Source organism: Pogoniulus pusillus, chromosome 2, assembly GCF_015220805.1.
Source record: "Pogoniulus pusillus isolate bPogPus1 chromosome 2, bPogPus1.pri, whole genome shotgun sequence".
Lineage (NCBI taxonomy): Eukaryota > Metazoa > Chordata > Aves > Piciformes > Lybiidae > Pogoniulus > Pogoniulus pusillus.
Window position 1 is genome coordinate 45,246,562 of NC_087265.1, and position 18,968 is coordinate 45,265,529.

The 18,968-nt window shown below is 45.7% G+C and overlaps 2 protein-coding genes across 9 annotated transcripts in view; both read right to left on the reverse strand.

Moving 5' to 3' along the window:
- The window catches only part of CSRNP3 (cysteine and serine rich nuclear protein 3), a 142,148-nt gene extending 138,123 nt beyond the window's left edge, over positions 1 to 4,025 (reverse strand). For 2 of the 3 annotated variants that reach the window (XM_064163891.1, XM_064163869.1), the window contains exon 1: positions 3,778 to 4,025. The gene's annotated coding sequence lies outside the window, so the exon portion shown is untranslated. Of the gene's footprint in view, positions 1 to 3,560; positions 3,707 to 3,777 lie in introns of those variants that run through there. The other variant, XM_064163911.1, reaches the window with a different exon arrangement.
- A 3,312-nt stretch (positions 4,026 to 7,337) lies between these two features.
- Positions 7,338 to 18,968, reverse strand: part of SCN2A (sodium voltage-gated channel alpha subunit 2) — a 100,828-nt gene continuing 89,197 nt past the window's right edge. For all 6 annotated transcript variants that reach the window (XM_064163955.1, XM_064163972.1, XM_064163947.1 and 3 more), the window contains 5 exons: positions 18,461 to 18,514; positions 16,223 to 16,360; positions 14,517 to 14,621; positions 13,712 to 13,982; positions 7,338 to 10,772 (listed from right to left, as the gene is read on the reverse strand). In XM_064163955.1, the coding sequence (XP_064020025.1) occupies positions 9,577 to 10,772; positions 13,712 to 13,982; positions 14,517 to 14,621; positions 16,223 to 16,360; positions 18,461 to 18,514 (1,764 nt within the window). In that variant the 3' untranslated portion in view covers positions 7,338 to 9,576. The remainder of the gene's footprint in view (positions 10,773 to 13,711; positions 13,983 to 14,516; positions 14,622 to 16,222; positions 16,361 to 18,460; positions 18,515 to 18,968) is intronic.

Consider the following 18,968-nt stretch of genomic DNA (forward strand, 5'->3'; position numbering starts at 1 on the left):
CACAGATACTGTATTAAAAAAAAGGTAAATCCATTCTCCTATTGGCACAATGAAGAAAAAAAGACAACAAATGTGGATGCACAGTAGAATATATGGTGAGTGATGTGGTGGTTTGAGGCCACCTTGGGTTTGGTGATCACCAAATGATAGAATTCTCAAGATGCAGTAAGGATGTGGGTCAGTAAAACTGCTACCATGGTCTCCTGCAGGGCAAACTTCAGACTGTTCAGGACACCAGCTAAGAGTGTCCCTTGGGAGACACTGCTGAAAGGCAAAAGGGTCCAGGCAGGTTGGACATTCTTCAAGAAAGAAGATGCAGGGGCAGGCTGTCCCTGTGTGTTGTAAAACAAAGTGAAGGTGAAGATGAGCAGCCTGGCTGAACAGGGAGCTCTTGCAAGGGCTCAGGAAAAAAATGAGTTTACCACCTTTGGAAAAAGGGGTAGGCAACTCAAGAAAAGTACAGGCATCTAGTTTGGTCATGCAGAGAGAACATCAGAAAGGCAAAAGCCCAGCTGGAACTCAACCTGGATACCACCCAGTGATAACAAACAGGGTTTTTACAAATACATTAACAACAAAAGGGAGGCCAAGGAAAATGTCCACCCTTTTTTGCATGCAGAGGGGGGATAAAGAAAAGTCTGAGGTACTTAATACCTTGTTGCCTCAGCCTTTAATAGTCAGACCCATTACCTTCAGGGTATTCAGCCTCCTTATAGGGACAGAGAGCAGCATCAACTCATCATAATCGAGGAGGAGGAAGCAGTTAACGACCTATCAAGCCACCTGCACACTTCCAAGTGTGTGGGGCTGGATGCAATTCACACAAGAGTGCTGAGGCAGCTGGTGGAGGAGCTTGCCAAGCCTTTCCCTAGTTAACAGGGGAGGTGCCAGACAATCTGAGCTCACCAATATGACACCCATCTATAAAAAGGACCTAAATGGGGATCCAGGGAACTCCAGACCTGTCTCAGCCTGACCTCTGTACCAGGGAAGATTATGGTGCAGCTCATCTTGTGGGCACTCGTACAGCACGTGCAGAGCAATGGTAGGATCTGGCCCAGTAAGCAGGGGCTAATGAAGGGAGGTCCTGCCTGACCAACCTCAACTCCTTCTATGACCTGGATGAAGGAAAGATTGTGGATGTTGTCTGCCTACACTTTAGTAAAGCCTTTGACACAGTCTCCCACACATTCTCCTCAAGAAACTTGCAGCCCGTGGCACATGTGGAGCCTTTGCTGGATTAAAAACTGTTTGGATGGCTGGGCCTGAAGAGCTGTGACAAACAGAGTTAAATCCAGCTGGTGGCTGGTCACAAGCAGTGTCCCTCACAGCTTGGCACTGGGGCCAGTTCTGTTTAATATTTTTATTAATGATTTGGATCAGTGGATCAAGGGCACCCCTGGCAAGTCTTCAGATGGTGCTAAATTGAGTGGGAGTGCTGATCTGCTTGAGGGTAGGAAGGCTCTGCAGAGATGTGGACAGGTTATGTCGATGGGCTAAGGTTGACAGAACGAGGTCTAGCAAACATAAGTGCCAAGTCTCACACTTTGGTCTCAACCCCAAGCTACAGGCTTGGGGAAGAGTGGCTGGAAAGCAGTCTGGTGGAAAAGGATCTGAGAGTGCTGGTGGATTGCCAGCTGAACAGCAGCTGGCAAGTGTGGCTAAGGTGCCCAACACCATCCATATGTGCCCAGCTGGAGTAGGGAAGTGACTGAACCTCTGTACTCAGCCCTGGTGAGGTCACAGTTTGACTACTGGGTTCAGTCCTGAGTGCTACAGTATGGGAAAGACATTGAAGTCCTGGAGTGCATTCTGAGAAGAGCAACAAAGCTGGTGAGGAGTTTGGAGGGCATGTCATATGATGAGTGGCTGAGGAAGCTGGGGTTGTTTAGTCTGGAGAAGGCTGAAGAGAGGTTGTAGTGAGGCAGGTGTTGGTTTCTTCTCCCAAGTAACTAGGGATAGGACGAGAGGAAATGGGCTAAAGTTGTGCCAGGGGAGGCTTAGATTGTATTTTAGGGGAAAAATTCTTTACTGAGGGAGTGGTGAGGCACTGGAACAGGCTGCCTAGTGAGGTGGTGTGGTTGCCACCCCTGGAGGTGTTCACAACATGTGTAGATGTGGTGCTCCAGGATGTAGTTTAGTGGTCATGGTAGTAGGGTTATGGTTGGATTCATTGCTCTTAAAGTTCTTTTCCAACTTAAGGATTCTATGAGTCTACACAGAATCATAGAATCAACCAGGTTGGAAGAGACTTCCAAGCTCATCCAGTCCAACCTAGAACCCACCCCTAGCCAATCAACCAGACCATGGCACTAAGTGCCTCATCCAGTCTTTTCTTGAACACCTCCAGGGACAGTGACTCCACCACGTCCCTGGGCAGCCCATTCCAATGCCAATCACTCTCTCTGCCAACAACTTCCTCCTAACATCCAGCCTAGACCTCCCCTGGCACAACTGGAGACTGTGTCCCCTTGTTCTGTTGCTGCTTGCCTGGCAGCAGAGCCCAACCCCACCTGGCTACAGCCTCCCTTCAGGGAGTTGCAGACTGCAATGGGGTCACATCCTCACTCAGAACACTCAGGTGGATACAATTAACTCATCTGAGTGAAAGAACATGAGAAACTGAGTGCACCTTTCACCTTGAAGCAGGCTCTTCAATCTTTAGCTCTACTTGTCTGTGTCAGCCACTGCCCCTACTCAACAGCTTGTCTTCCCTGCCTACTTAGACCAAAAAAGTGGCAAAGAACCGGGGGTATGTGTTGCTCCAGAGTTTGCTGGACCAGGCAGATTTAGAACCCCGTTTCTCACGCAGGACTAGCCGAGTCTTGCAGCAGCACAAGATTTACCCACAGACACGGAGTACAGAGAAAGCCCATGAAGCGTTTCACATCCAATCCACCACCCCAGTGGATGGCTGTGGCTACACTGGCTATTGCCAGCCGCCCTCACACCACTCTGCCACCACCTGCGCAGCAAGATGGGGAGGTTTGCACTCCAGTTCCCCACATCCACTTCCACCGAGGGGCTCTGAGCCGCTCAGCGCCGCGGGCAGAAAAGGTACTGAGGCACCTGCAGCACTCGGAGACAGCTGCGAGCCTCAGAGGCCTAAAGGGCTGCCACAGGCTATCTTGCCTCACCCCCGTAACACCGCAGGTGTCAGCAATACCAGGAAAGACACTCAGTTTCACAGGCAGGGACCCGGTAGGTGCTGATTTGCAGACAGCTGCTCTCTTCAGGCAATTTACGAACCCGGACACCAAGGGAGCATGGTCTTCCTAAGAAAACCCCATCTCATGGGCTCCTTCCCCCCACAGCCTCTTCTGCCGTTGGAAGCACCCAGCACGCCCACGGGTCTTCATCTGGGAACCTGCCACCTCAGCTCATCTCGCTACTGCCCGCGGTGATCGGCCTCAGGCTGGCGCTTAGGCACACCGCAAGGCACGGGCGCGCCTGACCCCGTGCCCTGCACCGCCACCCCAGAGCCCGCAAGCGCCGCAGTCCTAGGGCCGGCTGTTACCACGCGGCTCCCGCAGGCCGCTGCCCCTCCGCGCCGCACTCACCTGCCGCCGGGCCGGGGCCGCTCTCGCCAGCCGCCGGGATGGAGCCGTCATTCGCTCCCTCCGCCCGCCGAAGAGCCGAGGCCACCGCGCGTCCCCCCGGGCTGCTCGACCCCCACCTGGCTCCCGCAGCTGCCTCCTCCGGCGGCCACAGCCCGGGGCCTGCGGGCGCCACGCCCTCGCCGCCTGCGCCCCCGGCCCCTGCCCGCGCCCCCCGTACCTGAACGCGGCGGCTGCAGACGCGGGCACGTCCCGGGTTCCCGATCGCCGCCGGGCGGGCATTAGCTACTCGGCCGCCCGAGGGGCAACCGCCAGCAGCCCGTCCATGCCGCTACGCTCTGCGGCTGCCGTCCTAGCCGAGGCTGTGGCGGCGCTGGTGGAAGCGCACGGCGCGGCCGGGGAGCGGCGCTGTGTGGGGAGCGGCCGAAGCCGCGGCCGCCCCGCAGCGCTGCGCCCTGTGAACTGCGGGAAGAGCCGGGGCGGCCCCGCCCGCTGCGCGCCGCTCGCCCCCCTCGGTCGGGACGCTGACCGGGGGAGAGCCGGCCACACGAAGCGCTCGGTGCAGCTTCGCAAAGAACGGCAAGGGAGAGCCTGAGGGCGCTGCTTAAGCACTCGCGGCTCGCGTGCCTTACGCTGCCGCCTCCGCTGCCGCAAAGGCCGGGGAGGGGAGCGGGGGGAGCGCGGGACGGGCGCGGGACGTCTTCGGTGCACCGGTGTGTCAAAGCCGGGAGGTTACAGGTGGTGAATAAGCCTGCCTCTGCAGTGTGTTGTCAGGTGTTTCGAGTAAACCTTCTGATAGGCATGGAAAACAAGGGTGGGGGAGGAGCCCAAGCACAAACATAGCTGCTAGCGAACCCAAGCACAAACATTCCTGCTAGCGAAACCAAGCACAAACATAGCTGGTAGCGAATCCAAGCACAAACATTCCTCCTAGCGAACCCAAGCACAAACATAGCTGGTAGCGAACCCAAGCACTAACATAGCTGGTAGCGAACCCAAGCACAAACATTCCTGCTAGCGAACCCAAGCACTAACATAGCTGCTAGCGAACCCAAGCACAAACATTCCTGCTAGCGAACCCAAGCACTAACATAGCCGGTAGCGAACCCAAGCACTAACATAGCCGGTAGCGAACCCAAGCAGTAACATAGCCGGTAGCGAACCCAAGCACTAACATAGCCGGTAGCGAACCCAAGCACTAACATAGCCGGTAGCGAACCCAAGCACTAACATAGCCGGTAGCGAACCCAAGCACTAACATAGCTGGTAGCGAACCCAAACACAAACATTCCTGCTAGCGAACCCAAGCACAAACATTCCTGCTAGCAAATCCAAGCACAAACATTCCTGCTAGGGAATCCAAGCACAAACATTCCTGCTAGCGAACCCAAGCACAAACATAGCTGGTAGCAAACCCAAGCACTAACATAGCTGGTAGCAAACCCAAGCACAAACATAGCTGGTAGCAAACCCAAGCACTAACATAGCTGGTAGCAAACCCAAGCACAAACATAGCTGGTAGCAAACCCAAGCACTAACATAGCTGGTAGCAAACCCAAGCACAAACATAGCTGCTAGCGAACCCAAGCACAAACATAGCTGGTAGCAAACCCAAGCAAAACCGTATCTGGTTGCCAGCGTTGGGCATTTGAGCATTTAATTATTTTTTATTTATATTAGTATTCTGTTAAGTGTAAATGCTTGCAAGAAACATCCAGATTACTTTCGGAACGGTCTCATAATTCACACAAGCATCTTTTACGTATCTGCTTTTTTTTTCAGCACAGTTTCCTCCTCAAAACCTGCCAGCCCCTCAGTTACAGAATTTCAGATTCGTTGCTTCGTATTTTGGACTCTAACAACTGTTTGTTTGGGTTTTGTTCATAGGCAGAGGTAAGAATCCAATTGCAACGCTGCAGAGCTTGCTACGTTAGCATAGCAGTGCTCATTGTTTGGAGGAAGCAATCTCAAGAGACCACTAGTGGTGAAAACTGGGGAGCTAAGTGCAGTGCACCATCCTGCTTCACTGTTTGGACGTGTTTCTTCTGAGGTCCACACCCAGTGCAAGAACTTACACATCACATATGTGATTGAGTTAGTCTGATTTTCCTGCTACAGCAGCGAGCTCTGTGTCTGCACATCTGTGATGATTATGGAAGTCTTTGTGCATGTTTTCCTTTGCTTTTAATTTAGCATAGAATCATAGAATGCACTGGGTTGAAAGGGACCTCTAGAGGTCGTTTAGTCCAACCCCCTAGCAGTAAGCAGGGACATCCCCAACTGGTTCCCCAGAGCTCCCCAAGCCTGACCTTTAACATCTCTAGGAATTTGCTCAGTGGATTCTATTTTCAAGGCATTACTTCACATTTACTTCAGATAAAGTTCTAAATATAGTGCTCGAATGTGATTGTTCCCTAAAAATGTGGCTCTAGTGCTTCCAGGAGCATAAAATGCTCTTATTCGTAGCTAATTTTAGCTGACTTACTGGAATCACAGATGACTTTGCAACAACGTAAATGAAATCTCACTTTAATGCATTGAGAAGACAGTTGCATGTCACAGTCAAAAGAAAGCCTAATGACAATTTCTTGCCCTTCAATAATTTAGGGAACTGCTTTGTATCTCAAAATATAGGCAGTCCTGCTAGAGGGGAAAAGAAATACTTTCACACCAGGCTCTTTTCTAACACACTTCCAAGCATCTCATGAGGGATCTCTGTACAGTGGAGATAGATTAGATAATTTACATGACAAGACTGACACAAGGAATATTTTTATTCCCCCCCCAAAAATGAATAACTCTTTTCAGTTCCACTGCCACCACTCTTGCAATGCATGTCCTAATACCTGCTGCATTCTGGTATTGGCCTTTCCATGGGCAGTTATGCATCACTTGATGGGGATGACACCTCCCTGCCGTTGAGAAGCATTGTCTGTAAATACACTAGAGAAGTTTAAAGTGATTTTTCACATGGTAGTTGCATTCAGCACCCTTAGATTAAAACAAACAAACAAAACAACTTAACAACAACAAAACCCTGTGAATTTGATGCTTGACTAAGCCTTCCAGGAAAGTGTCTGCTGATGTCTGTCCCCACATGTCTTAAATCAAAATAATAAACTATAAATATTTTACTAATTAAGCACAAACCAAACTTTTTCTTATAACTCTTCACTTAAATGGGAAACTGTCAACTGAAATTGTACATACTGGTTTGCAGCCTTGATAGCTTGGGAGTTTCTGTGACATCTGTTTTCCTAGTTGTCTCAGAATGCCTGACATGAAAAAGGAGTTTAAGCATCATGTACATGTAAATATATAATATATATTATATATAATAATTTTAAATGGCATTAATAACCTGGATGGTGTAAGTGTAAATCATAGACTCATAGAATCAGTCAGGGCTGGAAGGGACCACAAGGATCAACCAGTTCCAACACCCCTGCCATGGGCAGCAGCACCCTACCCTAAATAAGGCTGGCCACAGCCTCATCCAGCCTGGCCTTAAATACCTCCAGAGATGCAGCCTCACCCACCTCCCTGGGCAACCCATTCCAGCCTCTCACCACTCTCATGCTCAACAACTTCCTCCTCATGTCCAGTCTGAAGATCTTTCTGAAAGAAAATAGCTTCTATTTTTCCCTCTGTGCAAATCCTTTGTTACGAGTTTGAATCATTACTGCCTATTTCTAACATTCTACATATTCATTTTATTTTCATAGCACCTCTGGATAGCCAATAGCCTTTGGTGATGAAAACAAGGACAGAACAATTAAGTACAATAAAAAATGAAACCTTTATTCTTTTGGCTCAACTGTAATGTGGCTTACTGTTCTTTATGGTAATAGCATTTTCCTGCATGCAGTTCACTGACACACAAGTCAATATCTTTGTAAAAGGAGGAGTCAACATCGAATTTTTGCTTGTGTAAGAAACACAAAATGTCCTGATGTGATCAGTTCTACAAGTTTTCTATTTAATTCCTGTGGAGAAAAAAAAAAGAAAAACAACCCAAACCATTGTGGATCCCATATTATATTTAGAACAGTTCTAGTGCAGCATGAATCAACAAGAATAGTCTATGTAAACAAACACTGGTAAAGATTTCATGAATAAAAAGACTACCTTGAAACTTCTGATGCAGGCAGTGCTAGACTTTGAAACAAATCTTCCCCACCACGTTTCAATTACAAGTGATGTCTATTTGGAAGCAAGTGCATTTTGGACTCGGTTTGAAACTCATTTCACGTTAAAATGTGTGCAAAAATACAGTACTAATAAAAAAAGCAGAAACCTAAAGCTACCCCCATCCTTTCCTTTGTTTCTTCTTTTGTGAAATCCTTGAATTAAAAAGTGCTATGGATAGAAAAGAACAAAAAGTGACACTGACATCGACCTGAAGAGAATTCTCATTTCTTAATTTTTATGTACAAAACGCTGGAAAATAAAATAAAATGGTTTTGTTTTTTGTGTGGTTTTTTTTGTTGTTTTTTTTTTTTTACAATATTTATATCTCCTTAGAAAATTCTACCCATGTGGGTTTGTTGTTTTTTTTTTTCAACAGGTTAAGCAGTTTGCAACACCTCCTGTACAGTCTGACTATACGCCGTACAGTTGTCACTTAAAGACTTTAGAATGCAAAGCAAGAAGCTCTTTTAAGTAGCTGCAAACTATTGCTTGATGTCGTGAAAGGATGATGATCAATTGAACTATTTGCTTCACTTAACCACTGAGATATGGCTTCCCATGTTAGACTTTTAACAGTGGAAAGAGTAAAATTACAGCAGCAAAGGCAAGAGAAACATGCATCAGTGATAGCTTCCAAACTATCTATAATGGTACAGGATATTTCATATTGGCTGTCGAAAGCTTGCAAACTACGCTTCTTTGTGGTACATATTTGATGCAATAAATATTGTGCCCAGGTTTGTTTGCTCAAACATGCACCACGGGATAAAATAACTATTTACATAGATGGCGTTTTCGTAATCAACACAGACGATGGCAACCTCGTCGAGAGCAAGAGATGGCTAAATGAGACTGCAGGGTGAAGCAAAACAACTTCATAATGCCAGGTTTGTGGAATTTGGGTGAATTCAAGTTCCTAAGTTCAGGTAAGCTGTTCTCTACAGAAGAATACTTTAAAATGGACTCTCGGTCCCTCAGTAGATTGGTTTTTTTTTATGCAGAGTTCATTCAACTACAGTTAAATGACTTATGGAAAAATAAAACATCTGTTCTATTATTGTAGACTCTCTGGGACCTTACAGGCACATTGTCTGGATGAGATACTAGATGGAGACTGTTGTTAAGCACCTCAAAATATAGAGCCACCCTGAAACATGGAAGTAGTCAGACTCTGCTGCTTTGTGCGACGTCATGTTTCCCCATGCATGAACTACAAGTGCAGCATGCCTTCATGCAAATCACTTCTGTCTGTACATGAGAGAGAATCCCAGAGTAGAACACCTGGTTCTCGTACCCCCCTGCCCCAACAGAAAACCCAGTTACAAAAATAGTCACATATAATAGTAAACAACCTGTGAATTAAAAAAAGGATGTTTCACCAACACTGATCTTTGTAAAAATATGGCAAATGTGGCTGTTGAAATGCAAACAGTGGATACAATTTCTGTACTCTGTGTGTGTGTGTGTGTGTGTGTTTCCTGTTAAACACAGAGATGCGTAGGTTTGCACCTGGGGTTTTAAAACTGATCTCTACAGTCTGGTTGGCCGTTTTATCTTCTCTTCAGCAGTGTCAGCTGGTAATAGAAACAACAACCTCCTGTCAAGGTGGTACCCTGTTTGACAGAGTTGCAATTTGATGACGAGGGGTCACTGTCTTGTTATAGGCACTGACCATTTTTATATATATATATATTTAATTATATATATATTTATATATGTAAAAACTGTCAGTTTGGCATACACCGCATACACCTCCTACAGGAGTCCTGTTGACACAAATACATACTTTCTCAGGCTGTAAACAGTTTCTCAAGAACAGAATTCTGTGTTACTTTTTACCTTCCCTGCTGTCTTTACCTTTATCTTCTTTTTCTGATTTGTCTTTTTCATATTTATCCTTGTCTGGCTTTGTTACACTGTCATAAGAAGGTGGGGAGGTTGTGGATGGGGTCATATCTGTTTTTTCTGGAGTTGAGTTCTCATTCAGTTTATCCATGATCATATCTTCTTTCGTGGGCAGATCATCCTCATCTTTACCTTTATCCTGATTGAATATACACGAAACTTTTTTGACCTTTTGCCTTAAAAGATGACGTCTGTAAGCACGCTGAATGATGACAGCAGATACCTCCTCCTGCTTTCGTTTCAGTGTGGTTGTAATTGGTTCATAGGAGACTTTGGAAGGATTGGCTGCCATGAACCGATCTTCCATCTGTATTCTGAGGGCATCCATCTCCCCACTTTCCCCCAGAACACGCTTTGTGAAAGCAAACAAGATGTCAAGGCAGTGAATTCTGTCCCCGCTTACCATGGGCAGGTCCATTGCAATAAGCTGGACTTTGTTTGGTTTTGCTATAAGAAGAGGAGGATCTAAGGAAGCTGCAAAGTCTGACAACTTACTGAACTCTATGAATTGTGTCGCGTCAGGATCAAACTTCTCCCAGACTTCATAGAACATCTCAAAGTCATCCTCGCTCAAGGGCTCAGCACTTTCTTCAGTTGCAACACTGAAGTTCTCCAAAATCACAGCAATGTACATGTTCACCACTACCAGAAATGATATGATAATGTAGCTGACAAAGAAGAAAATCCCAACGGAAGGGTTGCCGCAGTCACCTTTCACAGAGCTCCCTGGGTGATCTTTATGGGGGTCACAGTCTGGCTCCCCACTGTTAAGAATTGGAGCTAGCAAACCATCCCAGCCAGCAGATGTGGTAATCTGGAACAGGCAGATCATGCTGTTGCCAAACGTCTCAAAGTTGAACATGTCATCAATCCCAACTTCCCTCTTAACATAGGCGAAGTTGGACATGCCAAATATGGCATAGATAAACATGACCAGGAAGAGCAGCAGCCCAATGTTGAACAGGGCAGGAAGAGACATCATCAAGGCAAACAGCAGAGTGCGGATGCCCTTAGCGCCTTTAATGAGGCGCAGGATGCGACCTATTCTGGCAAGTCGGATGACTCTGAAGAGCGTGGGGGACACAAAGTACTTTTCAATCATCTCAGCTAAGAACATACCTGTTGGAAAACAAGTTAAATTAGTAAAGAATATTGCTGCATTTAAAAAATCACTGCTAAAGATCCTACAAACACTGCCGGACTTTAAGAACAGGATATTTGAACCCAGATTTTAGAAATTAGTCATTCAGATATTTCTACAAAACCTTTACAGTTTGCTGTGCTTTGGAAACCCATAAATTGCAGCAGAAATTCCAAAGTAATTTGCAGGGTAATGAGAAGCTGCATCACTGGCATTCGTGAGTATGAATTGTATAGCTGCGTACGTAAACAGACATACAATGCACAACACTATAGAATCATAGAATCAGCATGGAGTTAACCACGCTGGAAGAGACCTCCAAGATCAGCCAGCCCAACCTAGCACCCAGCCCTGTCCAATCAACTAGATCATGGCTCTAAGAGCCTCATCCAGGCTTTTCTTGAACGCCTCCAGGGGAAGCAACTCCAGCACCTCCCTGGGCAGCCCATTCCAATGCCAATCACTCTCTCTGCCAACAACTTCCTCCTAACATCCAGCCTAGATCTCCCCTGGCACAACTTGAGATTGTGTCCCCTTGTTCTGTTGCTGGTTGCCTGGGAGAAGAGACCAAGCCCCACCTGGCTACAGCCTCCCTTCAGGGAGTTGTAGACAGCAATGAGGTCCCCCCTCAGTCTCCTCCAGGCTGCACACCCCCAGCTCCCTCAGCCTCTCCTCACAGGGCTGTGCTCCAGGCCCCTCACCAGCTTCGTTGCCCTTCTCTGGACATCTTCCAGTATCTCAACATCTCTCTTGAATTGAGGAGCCCAGAACTGGACACAGCACTCAAGGTGTGGCCTGATCAGTGTTGATTACAGGGGAAGAAGAACCTCTTTTGTACTACTGGCCACACTATCACTGATCCAGGGCACACTGCTGGCTCATGTTCAGCCTTTTTATAGGTTAGTGTTGGGTAGCATATGTAGACTAGCAAATGCTGAGACCAGAAGAATAGCTTTCTGTTTAACTGTAACAAAAATAATCTCAATTAGCCTGAAGAAAGGTCATATTTATACTAGTATTAAACTGCCATGCAATCAAGTTGTGGTATTCAGAGAAAACCTGTATGTTGGAAGAGACCTGCATCTTTTTAATCACACATGAAATAATGTGACCACAGGATTACTATTAATCATCGAATCAAACAGGTTGGAAGAGACCTCCAAGATCATCCAGTCCAACCATCGTGGATGGGTGTCACACTGGCCTATTTCCAGTCTTTGGGGACCCCTCCAGTGAGACAGGACTGTTGATAGATGATGGAGAGTGGCTTGGCCTGCTCATCTGCCAGCTCTCTCAGCATCCTAGCATGGATCCCATCAGCAACTGACACAGCAATTCAAAACCTAGGCAAACTGTTAATAAAAAAGGCTCCTCAGAACTCACTGAACGGTGGAAGAATTGACCATTACATGCCTTATAGCTGACCATTATTTCTGCCTCAAAGCAGAAAAACACCTACATTCTGTTTCCATATAAAAATGGCAACACCAATTTGTGTATTAAGGAGTTCTGAGGAGTTAAATTGGTGTAATTTTTACTCAAGTTCTTTCAAGTTTTCTGCTCTAAGTAAAGCAAAGATTAGTGGAGCTATGTATTTATAATTACATCTGCTTTAGCTCTGATTGGCTGTTCATTCTAGCTCAGACAACCTTCCAGGATCAAACAAAACTTTGAAGTATGCTGTCTGGGGTACTCAGAATCACAGAATTGCTTAGATTGGAAAAGACTTTCAAGCTCATCGAGTCCAATCATTAGTTTCACACTGACAAGTCCTTAACTAAACCAAATCCCTCAGCACAACATCTCATCACTATGAATCACTGTGGTTGGAAAGGACCACCAGCATCATCCAGTCCAACCTTCATCCCAGCAGCCTTCATCACTAGACCACTGCCTCAAGTGCCACATCCACTCTCCTTTTGAACACCTCCAGAGATGGTGACTCCATCACCTCCCTGGGCAGCCTGTGCCAGTGCCTGACCACCTGCTCAGTAAAGAACTTCCTCCCAACATCCAGCCTAAACCTCCCCTGATGCATCTTGAGGCCATTTCTTCTTGTCCTATCATTAGGAATTTGGGAGAAGAGACCAGCTCCAGCCTCACTACAACCTCCTTTTAGGTAGTTGTAGAGGGCAATAAGGTCCCTTCTCAGCCTCCTCTCCTCCAGACTAAACACCCCCAGCTCCCTCAGCCACTGGGTTGGACTTGATGATCTGTGAGGTCTCTTCCAACCCTGATGATACTGTGATACCTCTCCCCAGTCTTGTTGCCCTTCTCTGCACCTGCTCCAGCACCTCAGTGTCCCTCCTGCACTGTGGTGACCAAAACTGGACACAGTACTTGAGGTGTGGCCTCACAAGTACTGAGTGCAAGGGCATGATCACCTCCCTACTCCTGCTGGTCACACCATTGCTGATACAGACCAGAATGCTGTTAGCCTTCTTGGCCACCTGGGCACACTGCTGGCTCATGTTCAGCTGCTGTCCACCAACACCCCCAGGTCTGTTTCTGCCAGGCAGCTCTCCAGCCACTCCTCCCCCAGCCTGGAGGGCTGCTGGGGGTTGTTGTGGCCAAAGTGCATGACCTGGCACTTGGCCTTGTTAAACCTCATGCCATTTGCCTCAGCCCATCACTCCAGCCTGTCCAAACCCCTCTGCAAGGCCTTCCTACCCTCCAGCAGATTGACACTTCTGCTTAATTTGGTGTCATCTGCAAACTTGCTGAGGGTGCATTCGAGAGCCCCTCATCCAGGTCATTGATGAAGGGATTAAACAAGACTGGTCCCAAAACTGAGCCCACTTGTGACCGGTCACCAAACGGATTTAACCCCATTGACTACAATGCCAGCCTAACAGTCCCACACAGATTTTGCTGTTGCATTTTGGATTGCCACCTTATAAAAATGAATTGTTCTTACCTACTATGGAGAGAATCACAACCACAAAATCAAAAATGTTCCAGCCTATAGTGAAGTAGTAATGGCGAAGCGAAATCAGCTTCAGGACACATTCTCCAGTGAAAAGGACAATGAACACCAGGTTGATCCAATACAAAATGTTTTCCATGTCTTCACTCTGATCATCTGTTTCTACCATCATCGTGACCATATTAAGGCAGATGAGTATCATGATACTGATATCAAATGCTTGTTTTGTGACAAAGTCAAAGACCATGCCTTGGAATTTGTTCTGAGGAGGGGAAAATAGGATTAATTACAATATGCACTGCATAAAAAGTCCCTTTTTTTTAACAACTACAAAGTATTTCAATCTCTCACAAACAGGATTCTACATCTTCCATGAAGCCCTACACACACACATTGATTTTCCAGTTTGTACATTGTATAAGGTTAACATTCCAGGGGGAGTGTGCTAGTTTGAAACAGGGTATAATGTTTTGGTGAGAAGAACTAGATCACAGGCTGTGAAAGGAAAACAATGGTGATGTCAACTTCCCTCAGTGTCTTGTTGAACAAGAAATGAAAATGTTCATTCAGATACTGGAAGGGAGAAGGCAAAAAGCAAATGGAAGAGTCCTCCATATTCAGCCTACAAAAGAGAAAAAACCCCTGGACTTCAGATGAGTAACACCTTTCTTCTATCACTTGATTTTTTTATCTTACAACTTGATTTTTTTAGCTTACAACTTGATTCAGCCTCAGGGATAATTGAACCAAGCCAGTTTTTTGAAGTAAAAATAACAGAGAATGTTTTTATTCTTACTGCTGGCCGAGGTATAGGCTTCTGTGGTTTTTTTGAACCCAGCTTTTTCATTGCATTGTAGTATTTCTTCTGTTCTTCTGTCATAAAGATGTCTTGACCTCCAAAGTAAACCAAAGAGACAAATCTGGTTACAATCACCTCTCTCTATTGTTTAAGGTATCAATCAGTAATAATCACTGTAATGCACATTCTCATCTGTTGGAAAAGTTAGGACAGAAATACAAGTTCCCTTTTATCAAGTTTATCACATGTTTTACATATTCCACTCAATGGTTTTGGGTGTTTGGTTTGGGTTTGGTTTTTTTTTTGGTATATGTTGGCTTGTTGCCTTTTATTTTTCTTTCATTGTTTGGCAAAGACCTCTGCTTTCATTGGGGAGTTGAATGACATAGGGAGAGATGCTTTTTCTTTGTTCTACTTAATTCCATCAGTTACTAAAGAGACACAAACTAAGCAAATATTCCAATCCTCTTCTCTAGTTTTAACTCTGGAGTAATTTTTGGCTAATTTTCAAAACTGACATCTATGATATTGTGCTAGCTTGAAGCTAGCTAGAATGCTTTGGTGAGAAGAATTAGATTACAGGCTGTGAAAGGGAAACAATGCTGATGTCTACTGCACTCTTAGGCTTGCTGAGATTGATAAGAACAAGAACACAAACACAGATAACGCAGTCGCTGCCTGGGCTTTTGGGCTGAATCTCTCTTTCTCTCTAACCTAACCTGCTGTCTGTGTGACTAATCCATCTGCTTCCTAACCCTCCCTGGCTGACCCTCAAAACTACCTTAAACATAAGTCAAGATCTTGGGTAAGGTTGAGGGGTAGGGGGAAGGGTGGTTGAGAGCCCCTCCTGGGCACTCAGGTCTCTGGGAGGGCTGTTGTGTTTCTGTATTACCTTTTAACTTGTCTATTTCTGTCTCTAGCTGTATAGATTGCAACTATCTGTTTGTATATTGTGCTAAGCTGTAAATATAAAGCTTCATTCAATTTCCAGCTCAGCTGCTGAGTCTAGCTGGGTGATTTCCAAAGTGTGTCTGTGGGGTGAGTAATACCCAAACCATCACAGATGTGAAACAAGAATTAGAAGGTATCCAAACAGTTATATTTCACAACCTCTTCTCCCTTCACTGGGGCAAGACTTGAAGCAGGAGATCCTGGAACTACTATGTGGAAAGAGTAGGGGGGGGTGTGGAAAAGTCAATTTCTCTCCATCTCAAGAGATTTCAGCATATGAATCCAACAGCATTTCCACCACTCCAATGAACTCTTTGTGTACCCAGATAAGTAACTCCTGCAGCTGAAACAGGCAGTGTTGACAAAATATGAGGACTATTGAGAGTACAGTTGAAGGTAATACAATGTTTATTATTCCAGTTCCAAACTCTTCATCCTGGTGAGCTCTAAGATATGAAGCTGTTATAGATAAGAGTTTTATGGCCACGTTTAACTGTTTCACTGCTTAACCCTTTTTTGAGTCTCCAGCCCCAACTCCACACCTTTATAAAGATAATATTGGGTATTTCACTAGCCATGAACTAATTTCACTTGTTCATCAAGCTCTCATCAAGCCAAATTATAAACTTGAATAATTTAATGTATTTATCATAAAATGAAAACACAATATGTCATGAATTAAGTTATTGGGTGTGCCCCCAAAATGAGCAATTTTTAAAGCTTTCTTTTCAGAATAATGATGTAGTACTTATCTTTTTTTTCTGCTGGTTGAAATTGTCTATGATGACACCAATGAAAAGGTTTAAGGTAAAGAATGATCCAAAAATGATGAAGATGACAAAGTAAAGATACATGTACAGGTTATCTTCATACTTAGGCTGATCCAAAACCTGCAAAAAAAAAAAAAAGGCACAGAAACTAAGTCTCAGTTGAACTGTGAGCAGGGAGTCAGTTATCTACTGGATAGAATTTAGGGTTCTGTCACTCTTATTTTTGCTTCTTATGATCAAGTTTCTACACAACCTATCTCACTGATCTCCAGTCTATGAAGTTACACTATTGACAAAGGACATTGCTGGCCTATATGAGCAGAGAAGAAGACACAACTGTTTTAGACTAGTGTAGTACCATCTGTCCAAATCTACAGACAACCAGAAACAGCAGTTGGCCTGGGTTTGGCTAGGATAGAGTTATTTTTCCCAAGAAGCTGGAGGGACCACTCCCAGGATAGCCAGCAGAACCAGCCAATGGACTATTTGATACCACCCTGATGTCATACCCACTGCATTAGCAGAGGGCTGGCCAGGGGTTGGCACACAGGGTTTGAGCTCAGGCAAGGCATCTGGTGAGTGCATCACATTTTATAGACCTCGTGTTATGTATTAGTGCTATTAGTGTTGTGTCTTCTGTCTCTGTGGTGTTCTATTAAGTCTCCTAAGAATCACAGAATCATCCAGGCCAACCTAGCACCCAGCCTTATCCAGTCAACTAGACCATGGCACTAAGTGCCTCATCCAGGCTTTGCTTGAACACCTCCAGGGATGGAGACTCCACCACCTCCCTGGGCAGCCCATTCCAATGCCAATCACTCTCTGCCAACAACTTCCTCCTAACATCCAGCCTATACTTCCCCCAGCACAACTTGAGACCTTGTTCTGTTGCTGCTTGCCTGGCAGAAGAGGCCAACCCCACCTGGCTACAGCCTCCCTTCAGGTAGTTGTAGACAGCAATGAGGTCAGCCCTGAGCCTCCTCTTCTCTAGGCTAAACACCCCCAGCTCCCTCAGCCTCTCCTCATAGGCTTTGTGTTCCAGGCCCCTCACCAGCTTTGTTGCCCTTCTCTGGACACATTCCAGCACCTCAACATCACTCTTGAATTGAGGAGCCCAGAACTGGACACAGCACTCAAGGTGTGGCCTGATCAGTGTTGAGTACAGGGGAAGAATAACCTCCCTTGCCCTACTGGCCACACTGTTCCTGATACAGGCCAGGATGCCATTGGCTCTCTTGGCCACCTGGGCACACTGCTGCCTCATCTTTAGCTACCATCTACCAGCACTCCCAGGTCCCTTTCTTCCTGGCTGCTCTCAGCCACTCTGTCCACAGCCTGTAGTTCTGCTTAGGGTTTTTGTGGCCAAAGTGCAGAACCCTGCACTTGGTCTTGTTAAATCTCATCCCATTGGCCTCTGTCCACCCATGCAGCCTGTCTAGGTCCCTCTGCAGGGCTCTCCTACCTTCCAACAGATCAACACCTGCTTCTAGCTTGGTGTCATCTGCAATCTTATCTCAACCCATGCAATTTTGTCCTCCTGATTCTCCTTCCTAGTCCTGCTGGAGGTGAGAGGGACAGAGGGGAGTGAGCAAATGGCTGCTTGGTGCTCAGTTTGTCGGTTGAGTCCAGACCACAGCACCAGCTCATAAAGCTGCAAACTTTTTGATGTATCTCACAGGAGGACCTTGATGTGGGCTTGTGGAGCTTTCACTGCTACATGCACTTAGGTGACTGCCCTGGATTATGGAATAGAGGCATCCAAACCATGCTTAGGGTAAACATAATTTCTTGGTATTGCTTTACATGTTTACTGTACAATAGACCTCCTGCTGAGATTGTCACATCAAAAAAGCTGAAGCTTTACTAATACAGTTTATTCTGTTGTCTGCTTAGAACTAGAGGACAATTTGAACCAAGGGAAAGGCAAAAGGCTAAGAAGATACACAGGCAAAGTTAAGAATAGGAACTGCATGCTGAAGAAAGGAGTCAAGCAGCTTGCAGAGCACAATGATTATCTCTACCTTAAAGAAATATAATCTCTAAGATATGTGGCTTTGTCACCTGTATTTTTCCTATGGTTTCCATTCTCTTCTACTGCAAAAGTGTAATAACTCCCTGTTCTCTCATTTTTAGGGTTAGTTCTGAAAGGTGTTAACATGAAAATTTGAACTCTTGGAACTCTTACAGTCACAACAAATGGAGTCAAGGGACTATACTCACATTACGAGAATCCACAGCTGCATACATGATATCCATCCAGCCTTTAAATGTAGCCTATGAACAGAACACTGGTGTTTAACTCCTGCTTCTCCAGGCAAATGGCTTGTCAAAAGCATTGGTTAAAAGCTGAAGACTAAGCACCTCTAGTGCAAGCACAGTGAAATGTTAATAGGTAACTCATGCCTTCTGTTCTGTGTTTTATAAATGAGAATCACAAGCAAATTCTATTCTCTAACTACAGAGGACACAGCTTCTATTAAGAACTTTTATCAGTTATGAGTAATATAGAATTATAGAATCAACCAGGTTGGAAGAGCCCTCCAAGATCATCCAGTCCAACCTAGCACCCAGCCCTAGCCAATCAATTAGACCATGGCACTAAGTGCCCCATCCAGGCTTTGCTTCAACACCTCCAGGGATGGCAACTCCACCACCTCCCTGGGCAGCCCATTCCAATGCCAATCACTCTTTCTATGAGTAACTTCCTCCTAACATCCAGCCTAGACCT